General features: G+C 35.8%; 1 protein-coding gene across 1 annotated transcript in view; it reads left to right on the plus strand.

Moving 5' to 3' along the window:
- LOC124358506 (phenoloxidase-activating factor 2-like) overlaps positions 1-22,896 on the plus strand; it is a 24,825-nt gene extending 1,929 nt beyond the window's left edge. The window contains exons 2-7 of the mRNA XM_046810801.1: positions 2,705-2,802; positions 4,325-4,441; positions 5,334-5,461; positions 6,167-6,400; positions 22,298-22,499; positions 22,717-22,896. Of these exons, the coding sequence (XP_046666757.1) occupies positions 2,705-2,802; positions 4,325-4,441; positions 5,334-5,461; positions 6,167-6,400; positions 22,298-22,499; positions 22,717-22,896 (959 nt within the window). The remainder of the gene's footprint in view (positions 1-2,704; positions 2,803-4,324; positions 4,442-5,333; positions 5,462-6,166; positions 6,401-22,297; positions 22,500-22,716) is intronic.
- The last annotated feature ends 140 nt before the right edge of the window (positions 22,897-23,036 follow it).

A 23,036-nucleotide genomic window follows, 5' to 3' on the forward strand; every position in this document is an offset into this window, starting at 1 on the left:
TTGCGCACAATTCTCCCGATTGTGGACACATTTGGTCGATTATGCTGACCAAAAAAATCACGAAGTGCACGAAACGCATTTTGATTTGAACGTCCATTTTTGTAAAATGCTTCAACAATCTTAACGCGCTGCTCAATGGTCGAACACTGAAACAAAAAAATGTCAAATTAAGTTGGGCAAAATACTTGACGTTAAGGTGTGACTAGCAATTATCATCGTGCATTATGGATGGACCACCCAAATGAGTGATACTAATCTATTTAAAAATCAAATACTTTACTGGTTTAGATATGTAGTTGATGTCTTATGTCTTTTCAACGGAGATGAGAACCAAGCAGAACAGTTTTTAACATTCCTCAATTCTCTATCACCAACAATTAAGTTTTCAAAAGAAATCCGAAAAGTTAAAAATTCTTGATGTAAGCATTTCTAATCTTAATGGGTAATCACTCATTTGAAATTTATAGAAAAACAACCCAAACAAATATTCTAATACCATCATCCTCTAACCATCCATGAAAACACAAATTAGCAGCATTTCACTCAATGATAAATAGAATGTTGTATATGTATGCCAACACATATATATAACATATATAACATATAACATATATATATATATATATATACGTCTTTCAGTAACATATAGGTCCTTACACCCATCACTGTCAACAACGTGCTTACTTTCTTTGAATTGTCGATATCATTACAATCCATAAAAAGCTCAAATCTCTCTATATAAGACTGCCACGATTCTTCCGCACTATCAAAATGACCCATAAACCCGATAGTTGCCATTTTGTCTTGTACCCTCCGTAATAACTGTTTAAAGTGTCCCCGGTAAAAATAATCGTCTAACGGCATTAATTGTAACGATAAAAATCAGCCTGTTCGCTGCTTACACCAAGAATAGTTTATATCGTTCGGCGTACCTTACAACTCACGACTGTTGCAATGTCCGGGATGTCCTTGCACATTCGCGGTTATTTGCACGTGTTCATTACGCTTGTTGCCCTTTCGCACTATATCACTGTTATTCACTGTTTCAATGTCCCGAATGTCCTTGCACATTCGTTGTTATTTGCACGTGTTCATTGTTGCCGTTTGTTTTCCTCGTCGCCACTGTAAGATATGCGGGTCGTCACTGTACACTATATGGGTCGGGATAAATAATAAGACGCTACATTTTAGAGTACCATTGCTCTAAGATCGCTCATAAAGGAACGGACGGGACACAGAGGTTTACATGACGGTGTCTGGTGGTGGAATACCAGCTAGCCAGCTTGGACCGTTGGTTGTAGGGTAGTGACGTGATGTGACGTCACAGGAGAGCAGCCTATGAGCATTCTTTATTCGTATCAGACCACATCGTATGATACATCGCTTGACAATACATACTGCCAACATAACTAGTGCAGACATTAAGTATTGCTATGGGTACATTACCAACTTAGTATTTATCAGACTAAATACACTACACTAATTTAATAGATATCATAAAGAACAAGACTGATATCTCACTTTCTCTTCTTGAATCTAAATGAGTGATGTATGACAGTATTTAATTAGTATTTGACATTTTAAACAATAACATTGTACACAAAGAAATATTTTTTATCAGTTCAGTAATTTCTTTGGTTATTAAAACTTAATAACTGCAAAAATCCTACTGCACCAGAATCTGGTAAATAAACTGTTTATTTTCATTCCAATGCAGTCTTGAGACATGGTACTGATGATCAAATATGTGACTGGATAAGGGCTCTGCTCACGGATAGGGTGGTTACTACCACTCCTATGGGAGCAAGCAGCAGTGTAAGGACTACAAGGGGTGGTCTCCAGAATGGCGTCTTTTATCTCCTTCTTGCGGATGATCTTTGAACAGTAGTGGCGTCTTCATACCGGTGTATGCAGATGAAATTGTACTTGTGAGTGGGCAAGTCACGGAACTGTCCGATGAAGTCCTAACATAGAAAGAAACTGGTATGATGAGTTAGACCATAGTGTCTACTCCACCAGGCTGCCGTGGTCACCTTAAAAAGAAGGCTTTAGTTGGAAGGTATTGTCTATTCTTACTGAAAGGCTTTTCCGTTAAGTTAAAGTCTGAAGTCAAGTACCTGGGCTTCATCTTTAATAGAAGTCTGAACTGCGGATCTCATCTGGAAAGGGTTATCACCAGATAGAAATGTTCCTCGATGCAATACAGGCGCATGATAGGCGGGTCTTGAGGACTTCTGCACTGACCTGCACCAAGGTTTCCAAGGTTAGACCTTTACTAATGTTTGCGGCTGTCATCTGGTGGTCAAAAACAGAGGTTAGGATGATAGTAGTCTGTTGGCATCCAAAAGAGGACTGCCCTTGCTATCACTGGGACTTTTCCACATGCACCAGGCACCGCTCTAAACTGCTCTCTCAACATTACCCATTGCATATTATCATTCGAGATATGGCCTGGAGGAGTGCCTACTGTCTTCAGCCTTGGATTGCAATATTGGAGATTGCAACAGTGATACTTTCTAGGGAGGTTTGGTCTGAACCCTCTTCCACCAGAGGATCTTGAATGTGTCGGCATTATTGTATTGTAGTATATTTGGGCAATATGGAATAGCTATTGAAGCAGAAATTTTCAACAATTTGTGTAAATACTACTACCCAAGGGGTTCATAGTATTGGAAACATAACTGACGCTGTTTCTCCTGACCAGGTGGAACTGGAGATCCGTGTTCCTGTCAACCTCAGACTGTATGCTCCACTCCAGAAACCAGTGACGGTATCTTGAACATTGACATCAGGATAGTAACAGTAAGTGAACCTACAATTAGTATCAACAAGAACAATGTCCATGTTTTAAATTTTACAAGAGAGCAGTTCTTTGTATCTACACTTCTAAATGAGCTATTAAAATGACATTTTTACCAGATTTTAAAGATTTGTTTGTGTTAAATATTTTATATTTGATAACATTAATATTAAAAGTTATATCATAATTTTAAATTTAATTAAGAAGGTTATACCAATGTGGTACCAATATATGGATATTGCTCTTTCTGATTGTGTTGAATTTGGAGATTGCTCTTTTTGTCACAGACAAGTTTGGGCTTTGTTCTCTTTGCTACCAACTATCTAAGTTAGAAAATAAAGTAATAACCATGGTAAAAATATTTTGATTTATATTCAAATTTAACAAAATATATATATATATATATATATATATATATATATATTATATATATATAAAGGAATGAGTGATTCTACTTTTTATGGTGTATAAAGAATGATGTTATCAGGTAAGAAAAACACCATACACTTTGGCAGTCTTTTCATGTATTAAACCAGCCTTAGCCTAATTAAATTGTTAATACTGTAAAATGTAATAATTTTAGACAGTCAGCCTGTTCTCATCTGGAGGACCATCATCACATTGTTCGCACAACACATTTGGATTTGTAATGTCCTCATTAGGAAGCTCTGAATTGTCAGCTTTTCGCAGACGTTATGTGTAGTAATTAAGTTCATGAATCATTTTCCAGTCTTTTCCATAGTGAACAGATAACAGTTTGTCAACATCTCTCAATTTTGCTTTGGCTATCGTTTCAATATTATTTGAAGGTATCACCTCTGGAATCAAACATTAAATTGAACCTTCATGTTTAGTCACAAGCCTCAATTTATTGTGATCTCTTCGGTAAGAAATTTTCCCTCTAACAGAAAACTCACCGGGATGTCTGATGGATCGGGCTAGAATCATTCTCTTGGAGACAGATTAGTTTGGTTTTGTTCATCTCCCTTTATGTTAATGTTGCTCACTATATCCTTGTACGGAGTTGTTTACTTGGTCATGTTCTTCACTCTATTACACGTAATGGTTGATACAATTTGAATTTCTAACATTTTTTTACATAATAAAAAAAATTTTATTACAAACTTTTGATGGCAAATTTATTTAATAATTTTTAAAAGTATTGATATTTTACAACACTGTAGAAATAATTTTGTATGCTATTGTTAAACTCATATTGACATGTAACTAAGCAAATGCCAATACAAATCCATAAATATAGACCATGGGAGCTCGAGTAACAGATATTTAACATCAGCCCATGGCATCGACAGTCAACATTGTTTACTGCAGTTAAAATTACTTTGACATGACATTTCTGGCACCAGTTCCAATTTTCATGGAACAGAAGAATCGTCACAACAAACACATAACATTGGTTTGAGATACTAAACACAGAAAAGTATAAAACCTTAAATATTGTGTTAATCTTAAAAGAATTTGTTAATAAAATGTATATTAATTGAATATCTGTACACTGTGTAGCCACCCTCAGGCTTGGAGTGTCAGGCTGGGTTTGTCTACTGCTGTGTCTCCAGCCAACTCCAGTGTGGCATCAGGAATCTCAACCTTACTTCCCCTGTACCTCCAAAAGATGGACAGGTTAGTGTTGTAATTCGTACTGTATTGCTAAAAAATGTGTAACCACTCTCAGGCTTGCAGAGCAAGAGCCCATGATGCCCAGACCTTCGTAAATCTTAAAAACTGAAAACTTCTCTAGATACGTGTACCATGCAGGTATAAACGAACCCCGACTATCAAGTTTGGGTTGCGGTGGCTTTGGCAGGAAACAGGTATTAAAGGCGAGTAGAATTGTGTTTTAAATCATAATTATTAATAATTATACTTTCGTCATAGTATAAAATCGATAATGTTATTTGAGAAACTATAAGAAGAACTATACATTTTCCCGGAGTTATAACCCTTTCACTGAGACTGGGATTGAAACGAAACACACATTTTTGGTCTTACAGCTCTTTTAGTAGCGTTTGAAATGGTGCTCTGGTTAAACTCAATGAGTATTCATAACATCTGGGGATCATTCCAGATCTGTCACTGGTATCCAAAAATCACCTCAAAATGCAGTATTAGAAGTAAAGACAAGGGTTGATATTGTACAGGATTTAGTTAATTTATCTTAGGTTCCAAGAGTGAGTCTTGAGTAGATCAGCTTTATCCCAAGTTTACTCTGTACATATTACAGAAATAGGTGAAGAGTGGCCAGTAGCATCCCCATGAGTACTCCCAGTAAATGACTGTTTAAGCATTACCTCTTCTGTTAAAAATGAGAACAGAGAAGCTCTGATAAGAGAGTTATCTAGTCCACTCTCCATTCATTTCATTTTACAATACCTATTGAAACAGATAAGCTGCTTGAAGTTTTGTAAACTACCACTTCAAACAGCTTCTCAGTTATGCTGATATATTTATTCCAGGTTATGTGTATCATCATCCAGTATAGGAGATGTAGTAACAAATTCTGTAAATGTTTCAGACAAAGTTTGGAGAGTTTCCATGGCAAGCGCTTATCATCAACTTGGACAATGATTATGTTGGTGGGGGAGTAGTCTTGGATGCTTTTCACGTTCTTACTGCAGCTCACAAAGTTGCAAGCATTGATAAGTATGCTCTTCAAAATAAAATATTTCTGCACAAATTTGCACTTAGATTTAAGTTGACAAATTATTTATGCAAAATAGATGATTAAATGTCTTTTTCTTTATCGCCTTTTCAGTCTTTTGTTAGCTTCATATAAAAGTGTCTCAGCACCATTCCCTATAAAGCTTTTACTGAATTCTTTATTTCTTCAACTTTTTTATCATCAACATTAACATATTCATTCTGATAATTTTATCACAATTATAGTTTTTGCAAGAGCTTTTAAAGTATTTGCAATGTATGTATGTATTTGGTAATGTATGTATGATAAATTATATATAAGTCCATGTGACTGCGATAATTTCAAATGTTATTGTTTTTTATACATTGTGATATTGGAGTGTTTCATTGTTACATCATTCTAATTCAAGATCTGAAATCATCACTCATCAAATGGTTTTGCTGTTGGAAGTTTTTCCAACTGTGTTGGTATAAATAAATTAGATAGAATGTCTACTTTTACACCAGAAGGCTTTGTGTTCTTAATAATACTGGAGTAAATTACCAAATAGCTTTTCAATAAAGGTTTCAGACCAGTCTAAAACCAATGTTTTACTTTTAAGAAATGCTACTTGTTTAAATATGTTTTCTCGTAATTCAGAAAGCTAATACGTGTTCTAGATTTCTTTAGTTACATCTACAGCTTAACTTGTAGGTCTCTCTTTTCAGAGCAGAGCTAGTTGTGCGTGTGGGTGACTGGGACATACAGTCTGAACATGAGCCACTGGTTCACCTGGACACACGTGTAGTGGCAGTGACTGTACATCCTCAGTACAGTCCCCAGACCCTCGTCAATGATGTGGCTGTACTCACTCTCTCTCAGGTTCTCAGACTGTACCCTGTGGTTCCACACATCAATAGCATCTGTCTACCTCCACCCTCAGCTAATTTCACAGGCAGCAAGTCAGTCTCAGGTGGCATGTATTAGTGATGGATGCAATGGTTGCTTTAAATCAACTTTTAGTAATTTTAACATTTTCAGTTGGCATCTGAAATGTTTAATTTATTTCACTTGTTTGATTTTATTATTGTAATATTCATTACACCAATACTCCATATGCGTTATTTAGTTTACATTATTTTATATCTTTTAGATTAATTATGTAGTAAACAACCCTGGAACTGGCAAAGTCATAATTTACGACACATTTTTTGCTGTGAACTGACAGTTGTATTTTATGACACTTTTTTTCCTGCCGTAAACGGGTAGTTGTAATTTACAACACATTTTTTCCTGTTGTGAACGAGTAGAATCGTAATTTAAAACACATTTTTGCCGCTGTGAACTGACAGTTGTAATTTATGACACTTTTTTTCTGCCTTGAACTGGCAGAGTCGTAATTTATGACACATTTTTTTCCAGTGTTAACTGGCAGTCATAATTTGTGACGCATTAAACATCATCTGGTAATTATATCAACTTTTGAACAAACTTCTTTCAAATAATAATAAAGGTTATAAAGGGTGATTTTTTTATTGGTGTGGTTTTTAAGTTGGCACCACTATTAAACACAACAATTAAATTTGAATAAAACAGCTGATCTTTGTTTATTATCTTATGTCATTTCGATATTTGTATTGTCTAGTGCGTATTATTGTATAGTAACAATGAACAGACTTACAAAAGAAGAACGTTTGCGAATAGTGCAAATTTATTTTGAAAACCGCAGATCAGTTCGGGCAACTTACCGAGCTCTTCGTCCGATTTACGGACCTCATAATCGTCCATCAGAGTCAGGTATTCGAGCTTTGGTTAATCGTTTTCGTAATACCCACACTCTTGTTGACAAGCATCGGCAGAGACGCCGCACAGTAAGGACCGAAGAGGCTGTTGATGCTGTTGCTCATAGTGTTGAAGAGGATCCAAGTGTGTCGATTCGTCATCGTGCGCAGCAATTAGCGATCTGCTACTCAACTCTATGGAATATTTTACGGAAGGATCTACGCCTATATCCATACAAGATTCAGTTGGTGCAAGAACTGAAACGATTAGACTATCGCAAGCGTCTTGATTTCGTTGAATGGGCTCAACATAAGATAACACGTGACCCAGCTTTTGCAGGCAAGATTTTTTTTCAGTGATGAGGCTCATTTCTGGTTATGCGGCTTTGTCAACAAACAGAATTGTCGGATTTGGAGTGATGAAAACCCAAAAGAATTTGTTGGTATGCCCCTTCATCCACAAAAACTTACCGTTTGGTGCGCCATTTGGGCAGGTGGTGTTATTGGCCCTTATTTTTTTAAAGACAATGCTGACCAGACTGTTATGGTAAATGGTCAACGCTATCGGGCAATGTTACGGGACTTTTTCTTTCCTCAGCTAAACGAACTTGAAGTGGATTTAGAAAATGTCTGGTTCCAACAAGACGGCGCGACGTGCCACACGGCAAACGACACAATTGGCCTCTTGGCAGAAACATTTGGTGAACGTATCATCTCATTTGGAGGTAGTGTCAACTGGCCCCCACGGTCGTGTGATATCACGCCAACAGACTACTTTCTGTGGGTATATGTTAAGTCTCAAGTATACGCTGACAAGCCACAAACTTTAAATGACTTGGAAGCTAACATTCGTCGAGTTATTGGCGGAATTCAACCACAGCTGCTGGATAGAGTATTTGAAAATTGGACTTCTCGATTGGGCTTTCTACGCGAACGAAATGGAGCCCATATGCCAAAAATCATTTTTAAACGTTAATGTCATGACACTGTAGTTCAAATAAATGCATTTTTATGTCAATGCAGGTTGTTTTTCATTTTTTATTTAGTTTTAAAAACCGCACCAATAAAAAAATCACCCTTTATAATTGCAGTGAGTATAGAATGAGATAGAGTGAAACTGTGTACTTTACGAGCGGTGAGCTGATTGATGTGGGTAGGCAGACCAAGATGGCGTTCCTACAGTGGTGAGACACCCTACTGTGGTGAGACACCCTACAGTGGTGAGACACCCTACAGTGATGAGACACCCTACTGTGATGAGACACCCTACAGTGGTGAGACACCCTACAGTGGTGAGACACCCTACTGTGGTGAGACACCCTACTGTGGCACAACCCATTGGAGCAGTACCAACGCTGATCAGAGACTCACTGGTTTTAAACAACGAATTATACTACTGGAACGCTCTCTGGGCCGCAGACGAGCTGTTGCGTCCAGTTTCTGCAGGTGCTCAAAATGGGCATGATCTTGCTCCGCCCATATGGCAGGCATTATAGTAATGATCTAACATTACTTTAAAACACCTTCTAGACTTAATAATATTGTTATATCTCACAATTGATTTATTGTTACAAATATTAGTAGCTGCTATTTACCGCGATTTTTAGTTATAAAACCAGGATATTGTTACAATATCTAAATAACTGAAATGTTGACTTGTTAGTTTTCTTACAAAGACAGCAACGGAGATTAAAGATATTAAAATATGTAAATGTACAAACATGACATACAATCTACGTGTTGGAAAATAAAATTATTTTGGTAAATTTTTGCCTTATTCCTAAGTTGGAGTTTTTTATATATCCAAAGTTTTATGGTTTGCAATGTGATGAGATATTATTTTAAAAAATTATTTAATCTCGGTTTTAATAAAAATAACTCGTGGCTTCCAGTGAATTCGTCATTAGTTAAATCTCCCTTGAAAATACTAGCAGTAAAATGGTTATAAACTCTTAATACCAATTCAAAATTAATCGAATTTGTTTTAAATAACTTGAGCAAATAACAATATTTTACAATTTTCAATACATCATCACTTGATCTAATTAATTTACCCTTAGATTTAAAATCAATAAAAAGTGATTCTAAGATCAGAATCATTGGCATGGAAAACATAACTACAGTCGTTACATTCAATACTTTTTTTAATATGCCTTGCAATGACGACACAAACTATAATATAAAATTTCATCCTTAAACTAGAACATTCTTGTTTCCATAATATATACATGGCACTCTCAATTTCACTATTATCATCTAAAGACAAATCACACTTATCATGACCTAACTCAAGAAGGCCAAGGTGTGAATTAGGATAAAATTCAAGGCGGTTAGCATTCTCAGAATCTCATGACACTATTTCGGAACATCAGTTACACTTACTGCCCAAGTGAACTGTTTAGTATTTGGATTATTATTGTTTCCACCCCTACTTCGAACTCAGGAGAAAAATAATTCTAAGTGGTCTTGACTAAACTTATAAACTAACAAATAGTTTAAATAATATCAACTAATAATCTGTCTCTTAAAATACGAATACTCTTGATATTACTATATTACTGAATACCCTAAAGCAAACGTTTTCTTTACAAGGTCTAACACTGATAGTTCTCCAATGTTAAGCTTGGACAAATAGTTTTCTGCTCTATTAAACACTTTGTCATGTTTTTCTTGTTTTCTAAAACCATCCAAACTAACAATCTGGCTCTTAAAATACAAATATTCTTGATATTTCTTTAAATTAAGTCATCTTTTTCCTTGTTTTCTAATTTTATGGGACCCTTAAAGCCTCTTGCGAATGGATCCCTACTGTTCAAATAATCAAAAAGATTATTAATTATTGTTACGAATCCAACTGTTGGTAAACCGTTAAAGAACTGTGGATGTTGTTTTATACACAAATATTCTAAAGCGTCCGCTACGCTGGAGCTTAGTGTCTGTGCTGCACCCTTGACATTCATTTTTCGGTTTTTGTAGAAAACATTTTTTCTAATAGTTTGTTACGCATTTTTAAACCAAGTTTTTTTCTCCAAGTTGTTAAGTTCTTCTATATATTTAAAACAAATCCTGCCTGACTCAGATTCCCTAATTTTCATGTCCGCTACAGCATTTCGTGCTTCTTGCAAGTTTTAACGTGTGGGGGATCCAAAATAGCTCAAATATCAATTAATGGCATCAAGTTTAAAAAATGGCGTATCAGGGAATTTGCAACCTAAATGTTTTAAAGCACTGAGATTAGTGCTTGTACCGTCAAGGTCATACTTTGAACACTCACTCCCACTTCACTGAGTTTTAGTATAGCTACTTTAATCAGCTGCGACCGTAAACTTTTGAAGTTTTATTTACAAAAAAGTACTTGCAAAAAAAATGTGGCTGCCATTAATCCATCTGGACGTTTAGTTGTGCGCAGCGCAACTCTTCACCACATCACGATATAACAAACATTACCAACATTGACAACTAAATAGAAAACATTAAAAAAGTTAAACTTTTAATTTGTAACAACTTAAATGTAATTTTTTTAGAAGTTGATGTACACATTTTTATTTTTAATGTAATTTTCTATAAAAAATATCATGCATAATGTGCGTGTTTTTTTTAAGCATTGTTTTACAAAATAATGTATTTTGCTCTGTAATGCATCTTTCCAGTGAGCATTAACATTAACAAATAATATTGTTATATTAATTATATTACTAAAAATTATATTACTTGTAATAGGAATAGTTTATTTGACTCTAGGGGTAATGAAAGAGTATTGGCAAAGCATATCTAGGTTTATTGTACACAAATGAATACTTAATTTTACATTGTATTCAAGACGCAGGAGCACTCGTTAGGCTTGCACAATTTCCGTCCTGTTTTGGTGAAATGCGGAATCCTGTCGTAATACGGATGTACGTCTCTTGGAAGAACTGACTTCAACTCCTGCAAGTGTTTAAATTTGGTAGCCTCTATGGGGATTCTAGCAAGGTGCATAGGTAGAAGCAAAACTGCACTGCTTGGCTTATTCACTCTTCTTGGAAGCTCCATGAAGTCTTTAGAATCAATTTCCAATTTAACCTGTAGTGACCACTCAGGGCTGTAAGAAATACACCTCAAATCTGTTACTACGTGGTCTCCTTTCTTCACTCCAGGTCTGATTGATTTATAAAAGTCCAGGGAGCTGAATTGTTTAAAGAAATCGTGGTTGTACTTTGTAAAGCTTAGGAGTCATTCTTGCTGTCCGACAAGCATCTTCGTATGCTGACGGAGAATACACTTCACTGTTCTTTAACTTTCTTTCTATTGTAGCGTGCATGGAGTCACACTCCATTTGAGTGTGACCCTTCTCGAGAAACGTCTGAGTTATTTTTAAACCCGTTTCTTGTGATGCCAACAAGAGGGCATTGGCTACCGTACAGTTCCGGTTTTGATAGGTACATCCGTCACTGTAAAAGATGACATGATCGTATTTGTTTCTGTCTATTTGGGTTTTGGTGAAGTTACACAGAATACTTGCAAATTCGTCTGCATTCACACCACCTTCAGACTCATCCCAAAGGTAGCAGTATCCATCCAATGTATTAAGATTGAATATCGTGAAACTGTGCACCTTCAACTTCGTGCGGTAATATAAGGCTGAAGCTTTCAAGTCTGGGCTAAGGAACACGGCTTGCATGTCCATAGTGAATACCCCTGTCTTGCTTTCGGGATTGTCAGCAGTGGCTTTGTCATTTTCTTTTTGTTTCCTGGCCGCTTCTTTACGGGCTACATGAGCTGTGTATGTTTGTTCAGTCAAATTCCCTACTTTATAAGCACAACATACGTCGCACTGATCTTTCTTTAGTTGGAATAAGCTCAAATTACATTCGTCAAAAGTTTCATGGAACAGGAAAATCGATGCTTTGATGTTTTCTTTATCTTGTGATTTGCAAAAGCATTCGTATACCCTGTATAGCTCTGCTTTAGATTGCCACTTAGGCTCCAAGTATAGCTTGGAACTGTCTTTCCGGCAATAGTGGGACTCTAGTTTGGGCAATGCTTCAAAAAATGATGCCACTAAAGCCTTTTTAGCTTTATCAGTTTCACTCTTTCTTGTGTTGATTTGGTCTCTCTCTTCATCCGTTTCCTCATCTATTAACTAGACCTTGCTCAAAACTGTTCCTTACCCAATTCGAAACTGCCCATTCTCCAACACATAGAGTCTGGAGGAACATATTTTTAAAAACTCTTACTTTACCCTTCATATTTTTAGGATCAAGATAAAAAAACAAAGATTGTTTCTTCCTAAAGGTGTCCTTTTCTTCTTTCCTGCGTAGAACGGATTTTACTTCAACTAAACCCTGGACAAAAACCTTTTTTTCTCCATGGGTCAGGGACCAAAATCTTTCAAACATTTGTTGCCTCTCATCGTCAGAAATCGTACTGCATTTAAATTGCGTCTTAGGAGTGACTTTACACAAGCAGCGTGCTTTGATACGCTTTGCCCCTTTTTTGACATCAAACACACATTTTTTCCCTTTTTCATTTTTCCTCCTACCGAAATACTCTTCTCCTTTTGACCCTATAATTTGATTTTTCCGTTGTTCCCAACTGTATTTTATTGCTCTTCCACGTTGACTTCTTTTTCTTTTAGGTAGGCCAATTATTTCTTTGGCTGTTTCAGTAGCCCGAGCTTCTTGATCTCCGTCAGTTTCGGATGAACTAAGTCGTTTAGCTTCCTCTAAGTCGTTATCTGGGACGTACTCAATGTCTTTTTCATTTTCTTCATAGTTATTCTCTACTTCAACTTCCCCTCCAAGGGTTTCCTCAACAAGTTCCATTGCAACAACTTCAATATTATTGATATTCTGTGCATTATGTACGTCTTCAAATAAGTTGTCAACATTCAAAATACTGCTATCCATTGCAGATAACTCTTTCTCCTCGCAACCGATAAACTCTATCAGGATGTCATCTGATAGTGGTTTTTCATTCTCAGTAGCTGTTTCATTCAGAAACTGGTCCCCACCTGGAAAAAGACACAATAATGTAGCTTAAACATTACAATCATGGTACTTTAAGATTTCAGTGTATGTATACAGCCAACATTTAAAAAGAATAAATATGTTTTTTAATACAAAATATAGTAGGTTGAAATGTAATGTGTGACTGATATTAGATTTTATTTAACCATGCCTGTAATCAATTAACAACTTGTATGAGCCGTATGAGTGTGCTACGACGTAATACATTTTTGATCGATGATGTACAGGGCTATTAAATTTGAGAAAAGGCGTGCAACTTATAGGCTATCCCAAATTTAATTTGCTTTTTATAAAATCAAAACTGTATTTTAGGTTTCATACACACCTACAATGAGTAAAAATATTATCACCTTTTACTGAAACTATTTCAACTGGAAAGAGTTTAGGATCAGTTTGAAGCTTTTGATGGCCAATATCACTTTTCTTCGCGTAAACGTGGTCCTTTTCACTTTGAAGGGCGAGCTTAACCATCAAGTTTCCTCTTGACATCTTAGATTCTGAAGTTATCTCTGAAACCAAAAATATCAGGATAAGAACCTGTTAATACTATGTCTACCTGTTAATAGTTTAACAAATTGTTTTAATATAATTCCAAAAACTCTGGGCTAGTTGTTTAGTGTATTATTAAATTATTTTGTTATTGTACTAGGACCTTACAATTAATAATTAATTTGCACCTTACGTACCATGAAATACTCGTATATCAACTATTAGTAGTTCAATTACAACCAAAAGGTATAAATAGGAAAACCACGTATATCCATCATACGAGGTTATCATGATTATGTACATCTGATTATACGAGGTTTTCATTTTTCATATCCTAATTTACACTTTACAAATCTGGATTAAAACACTAGAAGAATCTATTTATATGTCAATGTTACAAACTACTTACCTCACTGCATTTCCTGGAACATTCTCATCACGTTTAGAAATCATAAAATACCAAGTAAACACTTCAAACATTCAACCAAACTTCCGTAGATATACGAGGTCTTCCCACTAGGTATTGAGGGCAGCTGATATACGTGGTTCCTTTTTTTGATTGCAGAGAGCAGCACCATGCAAATGGATTTTTTGGACAGCTGATCAACGTGGTTTTCTATCCAAAACCACCAAAATGTAATTTTTGATCAAAAATGAAAATACGAGGTTTTCACACTAATCCAACGATTTCAAAATGTTTTGAAAAATGGTTTTATGTCATGCAATTTTGGAATAGAGAAGTTAAAGGTGTATATTTTAATAAAATGTTTAGAAAATATACTATTACATTAATTTTTGATAAACTTATGATTTTTAACCCTAAAAACATAATTAAAATATGATTAACACTATAAAATAAAATTTCATATTCAAAAGTTAAACATTATTTGGCATAAAAGACTCTTTATCAATACAGGACAAACTTACCAACACTATAGACAAAATCAGCCACCATATAATATTCTTTTCTCCCTGCGATGACAAAATATGTCATTGGGTCCTGCTTTCGTATAAGGTTTAATGGTCTCTTGTCTTGTTTGACCACTCCTCCAGCATACTCTATCATCTGCTTTAGAGCACCATATCCAGGCTAGAGGTGTGCCAAGTAGCTCCGAGAGCGGAGAAGCCAAACTAGCTCCGGCTCCGTTTGCGGAGCTAGCTCTTTAAACAGCTCCAGCTCCGGCAACCGCTCCGGCGCGATGTTGCGGCATCTGTCTGCTCCCTTGTAGATTGGAGCTTATTGCTTGGTTATGTTATAAACAGCAAATACTACTGTAAACAAATATGCTAAGGTGCTGACAGTTTTTAATTACTACTTACTTTTTTTATAATACGTATTATGAAAATCTAATTTTTTGGGTAAGAAGACTACACGTACATTTTATTTATATTTATTTTCACACTGTAGTAATAAAACATAAAAAATAGTAACGGTAAACAGAAAATATAAAATAATATACAAATTATTTACACAAGTATTCATGATTTGCATTTAGATACACAAGTTGAGTCACTTTTCATGGATTTGATACGTGATCTTCGGTCACTTATTATTATATTCCCGTTCGGGAAAAAATTCTTTCACAAGGTACTGACGTACCCACAAACCCCATGTTTTATTTTAACGAGTCTGCTGAGATTTGGGTAGACTGCCTCGTGAATCCTCCACCAGGACAGAGGATCGCCTTCTCTGGGAAGTGGTGGTTTCAGCGATGTACCTGTCGATTTTCGGCCGGTAGCACAATCGTTGGAGTTCCGGGAGTCTGCCTTTGTACAGATTTTATTACAGAATTCAAACATAGAAAATACTGAACATTCTTCTTCTTCAAATTGTGATGGACCAGATTGGTTTGGTCAAAGTCAAAGATGGTGTACCAGGAGGGGATTGTTCCATTGCGGTGGCAGAAGTGGCGGAAATCATAGCTGCAACGACCGTAATCACATGATTCTTAGCAAACTGTTGACATTTGTCGTCAGAAAATGCATACAATTTGAACCTTGGGTCCAAAAAGGTATTAAGTACTACTAACTTGTTGTACTCAATGTCATGGTATCTGGCTGATAACCCCATGAGCAGGTTCTGTACTACCTGTATTGCATCAGGGTGCAAATTTAGTGTACATAGTTTGCTGCAAACATTTTGCAGCCCAAGCGTCAAAACAATTATTTGACTTCCAGTGAAGTAGGATTCCCCACTCATCTTTGCTGTGACCTCTTCAAATGGTTTAGGACTTTGCAAAGGTCACTGCAAAGTTTCCATTCATTAGAAAATTAAAGATGGCAAGTCTTTGTCCAGCAATGCCAAAGTGCTTATTACAGCCTCTTTTAACTGAACAAATCTACAAAGCATGTAATATGTGCTGTTCCATCTCGTACTTACATCTTGAAGTAAGCGTTTAGGGTCTTTAACGCCATTGTTGATTTGGTATTTTAATAGTTTTTCAGTGGCTGCGTTGCTTCTCTTAAAAAATGAGACAATCTTTTTTGCATTTTGGTGATTACTGTATCTACCTTTGATATGGCATCTTGAACCACTAGTTAAGAGTATGTGCATAGCACGGCCAATGACTCCACATTAAAACATTTTTTATGGCTCCAACGACATTGGAGGCATTGTCTGTTACAACAACTAAGATTTTGTCTGAGATTTTATAGAAATTCGTTATTTTCTTGATTTCTTTCTTCGGCTAAATGGCTAGAAGTATGTGAGCCCTCCATTAAAATACAGTCTAAGAGAACTGATTTCAACACAAAATCATTGGTAATGAAATGCCCTGTAACAGCTATATACGATTCATTGATCGTAGATGTCCATGCATCTGTCGTTAAACAGATGTTTTCCACATTTTTCATTAAACTCAGCTACTTGAAGCTTACATTTGTCGTACGTGGTGGGTATTAGGTTTTTTGAAACCACTTTCCTTGATGGAATTTCAAAAGAAGGGTTTAAAGCTGTAACGAATATTCCCGAAAACCAGAGTCCTCCACAATAGAAAACGGTTGGAAAATCTTTGTAAAATAGCTTTAGAAACGCAGCTTCTACCTTTTTCTTTTGGTTGTTATTCATTTTTTTTGGTATAAAAACTCGATAGAGTGGTTTGTTTAGCACTTCCCATTGGCTTATCTAATTGATTAGAAGGCAACTCACCAGGTTGAGGTTCATTTTCAGTTGCAAAGTTACTAAATGAAGCGGCTGAATCGGTAGGTCCAGTGTTGGTTGTAACATTCACATCACGATCACTTACACTTGTTGATTTTGAACTTATAACACTCAAAGTAATTCCGACATGTTTTCTCTCAATATGCCTCTTCAAATTGTACGTTGATGTACGGTAGCACATAACCAAGCCACAATGTTCACATCTACAGTTTTTAAGGTTAGCATCAATAACTGTAAAATGAACCAAATTGAACTTGTCTTAGATTTCTGTACTTTTGATGCCATGTTAATTAACTGCACAAAAACCAATCAATACTAGTCATACTCGTAAACCGCACAAAAATATCACTTTTCACTGTATGTCTACGTTAGAACTCCTACTGAAACTGAAACTGGTTTGTTTTGGTTGTCAACAAGTTGTAGGCCACAGCTGATAGCTCCACAGACGCTCCGAGAGAGTAATTATATGAATATATAAGGTTAGAGCTGGAGCTCGTTTCGAGAGTCACGGAGCGCTGCTCCGCTCCGCTCCAGCAGCGGAGCGCTGATTTGAAACAGCTCCAGCTCCAAAGGCACACCTCTAATCCAGGCCTCACACTTGGAGTTACGAAAAGTATTTTCCTTTAATAATAAAGATCTGCGGTGAGGCATTGATAGAATTTGTGACAGCTTGAAGTTTTACTGTCTTTCCATAATATTGTCCGAGTAGATATACTATGTTTCATCTGGAAAGCACAGTAAAATACCAATACATACATTGTAAAATATTTTATTGTTTTACTAAGGCTTTTTTTATATTGTGTGAAATAAACTTTTAAACTTCTAATATTTTGTAATTTAATTTATTTACCAATCACAGTTTTACATTGGGTACAGTATTTTAGTTTTATATAGCCTAGATGTACTTTACAGAAAATATTACTATTGTATTTTTTATGCAAATTAAACATGTAAAGCTGTATTAACCCTTAACTGGTATGGCGACAAAAAGTAACACTCCTGGTATGGTGGGGTCACCACTGATCCCAATTTAAATAAATTAAAATAAAAAGACAGTTGCAATATATTGTGTTTATTTATTACATCATTCGATCTTTAACACAATAAATTTCATGTTACAAACGTCAACTTTTATAAATTTTACTTTAAAGTAGCACATAAAATTAAAATAGTGAAAATACATGAAAATTTTTACGTAAAAAACACATTTAATTAAATCTCAATAATTTTACAATAAAAATAGTTAAATTATTTCCTACAAGTCAAAACTTCAAGGATGTAGGTTTGAACTGCCCATAAATCTGGAAAAACACATCCTTGAGTTAGATATATAAAAAATAACACGTGCTAACTTTTATAAAAATATTATAAGACATTTTGTTAAAACTTACATTTAGTTGACTCTGCGGTTGTGGTACTGGGCCTTGCAGACAGCTCGTAAGCATTTTGTGCATTCAATTGGGTGTTTCTGGTCTGTATGTCTCGGACAAATGCTACATCGGCGCCTCTTTGGTTGTGGTTGATTCTGTGCGGGAGATCTTGGGCGTTCTTGTTGCTGAAGCGTAGCAGGTCTCGGCCGTTCTCCTTGTGCAAGTCGTGCTTCAGCTAGTCTCTGGACTGTCATTTGTAATTCACGTGGTAATGTCTTAAGCTGAGGAGCCGTTGAAGATGTGGCTGAACAAGCTCAAGTCCTAGAATCTTTAAAAAGTTTCTGCGATCCATGGTAATTTGTAAGTCGACTGAGTTTAGAATGACATGTGCATTTACCCCACCAATATCCAAGAGACCAAACCATAGTACTTGGGGCCAGCGCCGACTTCTTCTTCCTACAGAATAAATAGCACATTTCTGATCCAAGCAGTCGACACCTCCTTTCGTTAAGTTGTAAAACTCTATGATTTCTGGCATGTTTTCATTTTCTATGTTGATTTTCTTATCATGATGCATAGTTGACAGCAGTGTAACGCTTCTGTTTTTTTGTTTATGATTGAACGGGTTGGTCTGTCAGGTTTAAAAGCAACCGGTATATCCCTTTTATTTTGTCGAATCGTTCCAACGTATGTTAGTTGTCTTTCCCTTAACTTATCGACAAGTTCAATGGAAGTAAAATAATTGTCAGCAGTCACGTTCCTTTTTTAATTGTAACTGGTTCAACAAGGCTCAAAAATGTAGCAGTAGGAATAAGCAATCTTTCTGGATTCTCAACACTGTTTTCCCCTCAAAAGATAATGCGTTCTTGAATCACACAAACAAAAAACTTTCAAGCCATACTTGGCGGCTTGCTCTTCATGTACACTTTGAAGTGACATTTTCCACGAAAAGGAATGAGCATCTCATTCACGGTGAGATATTCACCACATGAGTAGTTGTTTTTGCAGTTTTGTATAAAACTATTGAAAACTTCAGAAATGTATGCCAGCCTGTCATTTGTTTGTCTTACATTTCTAGTGTTCCTATCATCAAAGCGAACAGCTAAAAGCAAAAAAAGGAATCTTTTTCAATGACATGAACCATCAAAAAATATCACGCCCTGTTCCATCTGTTGCAAATAAGGACTCAACATCCTCATGATTTGACTTGAAAACTCCACTAAGGTATAGAAGACCTATGAATGCCTCAAATTCTGTTTTGTCCGTATGTTGGGTAAATTGACAATTCAATGCATTCTCTCCATACTTTCTCGATATATTAGTAATTCTCTCGTTTGTATGACTAATTATACTCTCAGTAATGTTATCATCAAAGAGTAATTTCCAAGCAGCTAGAGGAGTTTTAGGCTTAGTAATCTTAGCATTGCCTTTTAGTCCCGGTAATTTTGTAATAATGTTGTCAGAACGCGTTCTACTTTGAGCTGGTGGTTTTTTTGCCCATTTCATTCTATTTTTTCTATAGAAGTAATTAGTATTGTCGGTAGGCTGCATAATGTTTACAGCAGGTCTACGTCCACGTCCTCGACCTCGCTCAATCCTGACACAACGTACCCTTTCACCAACAACTTCCGAATCAGTTGATTCCACTTCATCATCGTATCTTTGAGAAGATCTAGGATCATAATCAGGATCTAGGTCTGAATCGTCCTCAAAATCAATATTTACAAAATCTGGATGTCTCTCACCTTCAGTAAATTCAAGTTAATCCGGCCGCAATTCATTTTCAGCAATGCCTTCTACACTATCACGTGTATGGTCGTCAGGAATAGTCGGAGCATTGGAATAAACAGAAATATTGTCATCGCTATCATCTAGCAGTCTGTTAATTTCTGTACTGTCATTTAACAAGTTTTCATCTTCCTTAATGATATATATTAGTCACAGACACTAAGAAGTCACAAATCATTCACTTCACCACCTACAAGTACTATTATAAAACTACATTCACAGATAAAGAAAGTTACACAACTGGTATAGTGGGGTCAGCCTTGACCCCAGACGCTCACAGGAGGGATGTGTAAAGACCGGTTCTGCGAACAATACTGCCTTTGCGTAGGAGGGGGTAGGGTAGGAGAATACACAAAGTGACGAGTCATTCAGGTGGCGCTTCCGCGTTTTAAAATAGAACTAAAACTGCCTGGTGTCACTGTAGACCCCACCATACCAGTTGAGGGTTAAATTAATACAGGGATGGATAGTTTTTTATCCACTCCACTTTTATAAACAACAACGTGATTTATGCTCGACTGCAAAAAACTTTTCACTATCTATTTTTGGTTTATTTTGAAAATCCGGACAGGGTTGGGTCTCAATCGAACTGGATTATTGTCGCTCTATTGTATTTACAAAATAGTTGTAGCACTATAGTTAAGTACGAAACTTAGTAAATACTAGTAATTAAAGTACGATAATTATTACTTGAAAACCTGACTTTTGTCAATGGATCTTATGTCAAACTCATGTTAAATGGTTTGTCTCTTAAGTTTATCATTTATAAGGAATGTCTTATTGTTGTTGTAGGAGGAAGTTTTGAAGTACATTATTTTAAACATGAAGTTTGCCTTGAAGACTTATAAAATACAAATTTATGTTATATCCTACGTACGAAGACTGAATTATTATTTTCTCCCCAGATTTCCAAGGAATGAAGAATTATAGAGGAAATGAACTAACGTTACCAAAATAAAGGACTGGGAACTGAGCAAATGGAGTCACCTTTGTTCATAACACTTCAGAGAGGAAGACATAAACAGGACATCTTTATCATGTGTAATTCCTTCAATTATTTCAATAGTGGCTGAGAAAACAGAGAGATATTGTTTTAAAGAGATCATGGAGACAGTTTTGTTATGGGTGAAAGGAGTGTTTGTGGTATGATCAAGAGTTTCCAATACTGACAGATAATGAGGTCGCAGAGATAACCAACAAATTGATGACAAAGGCAATGATGAATCCGAAGAAAAAACAGAAAATGAAAATATCATGACACACAGAGAAGCTTTTATGTGTTTTGAAAACACCTTAAAGTGAATGGAGCAGCAACCGGAATGTGATTTTGTACAACCACTTCCAATCAAGCGCCTGAGGGATCTTGCTACTCAGAAATGAGTTATTATGTCAAGGCAGTGTACTCTATTTAAGATGTTCAAGTAAAATAACAACTTTATTTAAACAAACTATATTACAGTATTAAATGTATTACACAATTTAAGTTGAATTTCAATCATTTTTTTAACATTATTTGTAGTAACCTAGTTTGCTTACTGTACATTACATTTAACTTTAGAAAATACTTAAAAGTTTTTCTAGCTAATCAGTACTGAATCCCAACCTAAGTCCAACTATCCGAATTGTTGATTATCCGGATCAGCGCAATCTCCGATTAATTGCAATCGTTGGACACTGTATTTAAGTTGATCTGATCTGAAATAATAATTGGTTATACATTTTCTCTACATCAAAATTAGTACTACAAATTAATATAATTGCAACTTTATTGAAATTTATAACACACTTTCATTAACTCTAATAAAAGAATAGCCTCTAGTATTTACAGCATGATAAACCCCCCTCCCTATGAAAAGAACTTATAATCTTACCTGTCTGTCGAGGTTAACTACATCTACATCTGTCACAAATTATTATTAATCCAAAATGTTATTTTGTCCCAAAAATTATTGTAAATCCCCAAATGTATTAATTTGTGTTATTCTTTCAAACTTTTTGTTAATAATTTTGCTCTAATATATACTTGTTAATTGTCCAAAAGAAAATTAACTTTGTTTTTGTTATTAATTAACTAGATAAGTATTTCTAGTATTTATAAACACAAAAGTCCAAATTGATAATTAATTTTACACATCATGGTTTGATCCATCCTAACATTTATTAAATAACATATAGTTATTTATTAAATATAAATAATTAATGTGCATCAAAATCAAGTGTAATACTAGAACTTACATCCTTTCAAATTTGTTACATGATACAGATGCTGGGTTTCTGGATGGGGTAAGGATATGTTCGGCCCTGGAGGTAATTACCAAGCGATACAGAAGGCTGTGGATGTGACAATCTTGAGTGGCAATGAGTGTGAGAAGCAGCTTCAGCTGACAAGGCTGGGACGTCACTTCACCCTGGACCAGGAGAGCTTCTTATGTGCAGGCGGTGAGAAGGATAAAGATGCATGTACGGTAAGTTCATCTTCAATTAAGAAATGTTGTTGATTAGTTAAGTTGTAAGAGGGTACTTTTTTTACTTCTAGCAGCACATCTGAGCAATCTTTCACCATAGAAACTTAGGTTTTGGTGGTTTAATAAACCATTAATGTTAATTATACAGGTAAATCTGCATTTTAAACAATTTAATACCCAGTAAGTAATAGCAAACTGAGATAATCAAATGGTGTAGGGTGATGGTGGATCTCCGCTGGTGTGTGAGAAGGAAGGACGCTGGTGGTTGGCAGGTCTGGTAGCCTGGGGAGTCGGTTGTGCTCTGCCCAATGTTCCCGGAGTCTACGTCAACATCCCTGCCATGATTACTTGGATACATCAGTGCAGTACGTCAGTCTTCAGCATACTCGCTCAGTGACACACTGAAATTTTCACTTGTATTTTAAGCAGTTAATAAACTCGATAAAATTTGTCTCCGAAAGTTTACCATTTAACCTGTTAATATTTGTTGTATCATAGACGCTAGACGTATACATCTAAGATATTTTAAACAGCAGC

The sequence above is a fragment of the Homalodisca vitripennis genome, chromosome 3, assembly GCF_021130785.1.
Source record: "Homalodisca vitripennis isolate AUS2020 chromosome 3, UT_GWSS_2.1, whole genome shotgun sequence".
NCBI classification, from domain to species: Eukaryota; Metazoa; Arthropoda; class Insecta; order Hemiptera; family Cicadellidae; genus Homalodisca; species Homalodisca vitripennis.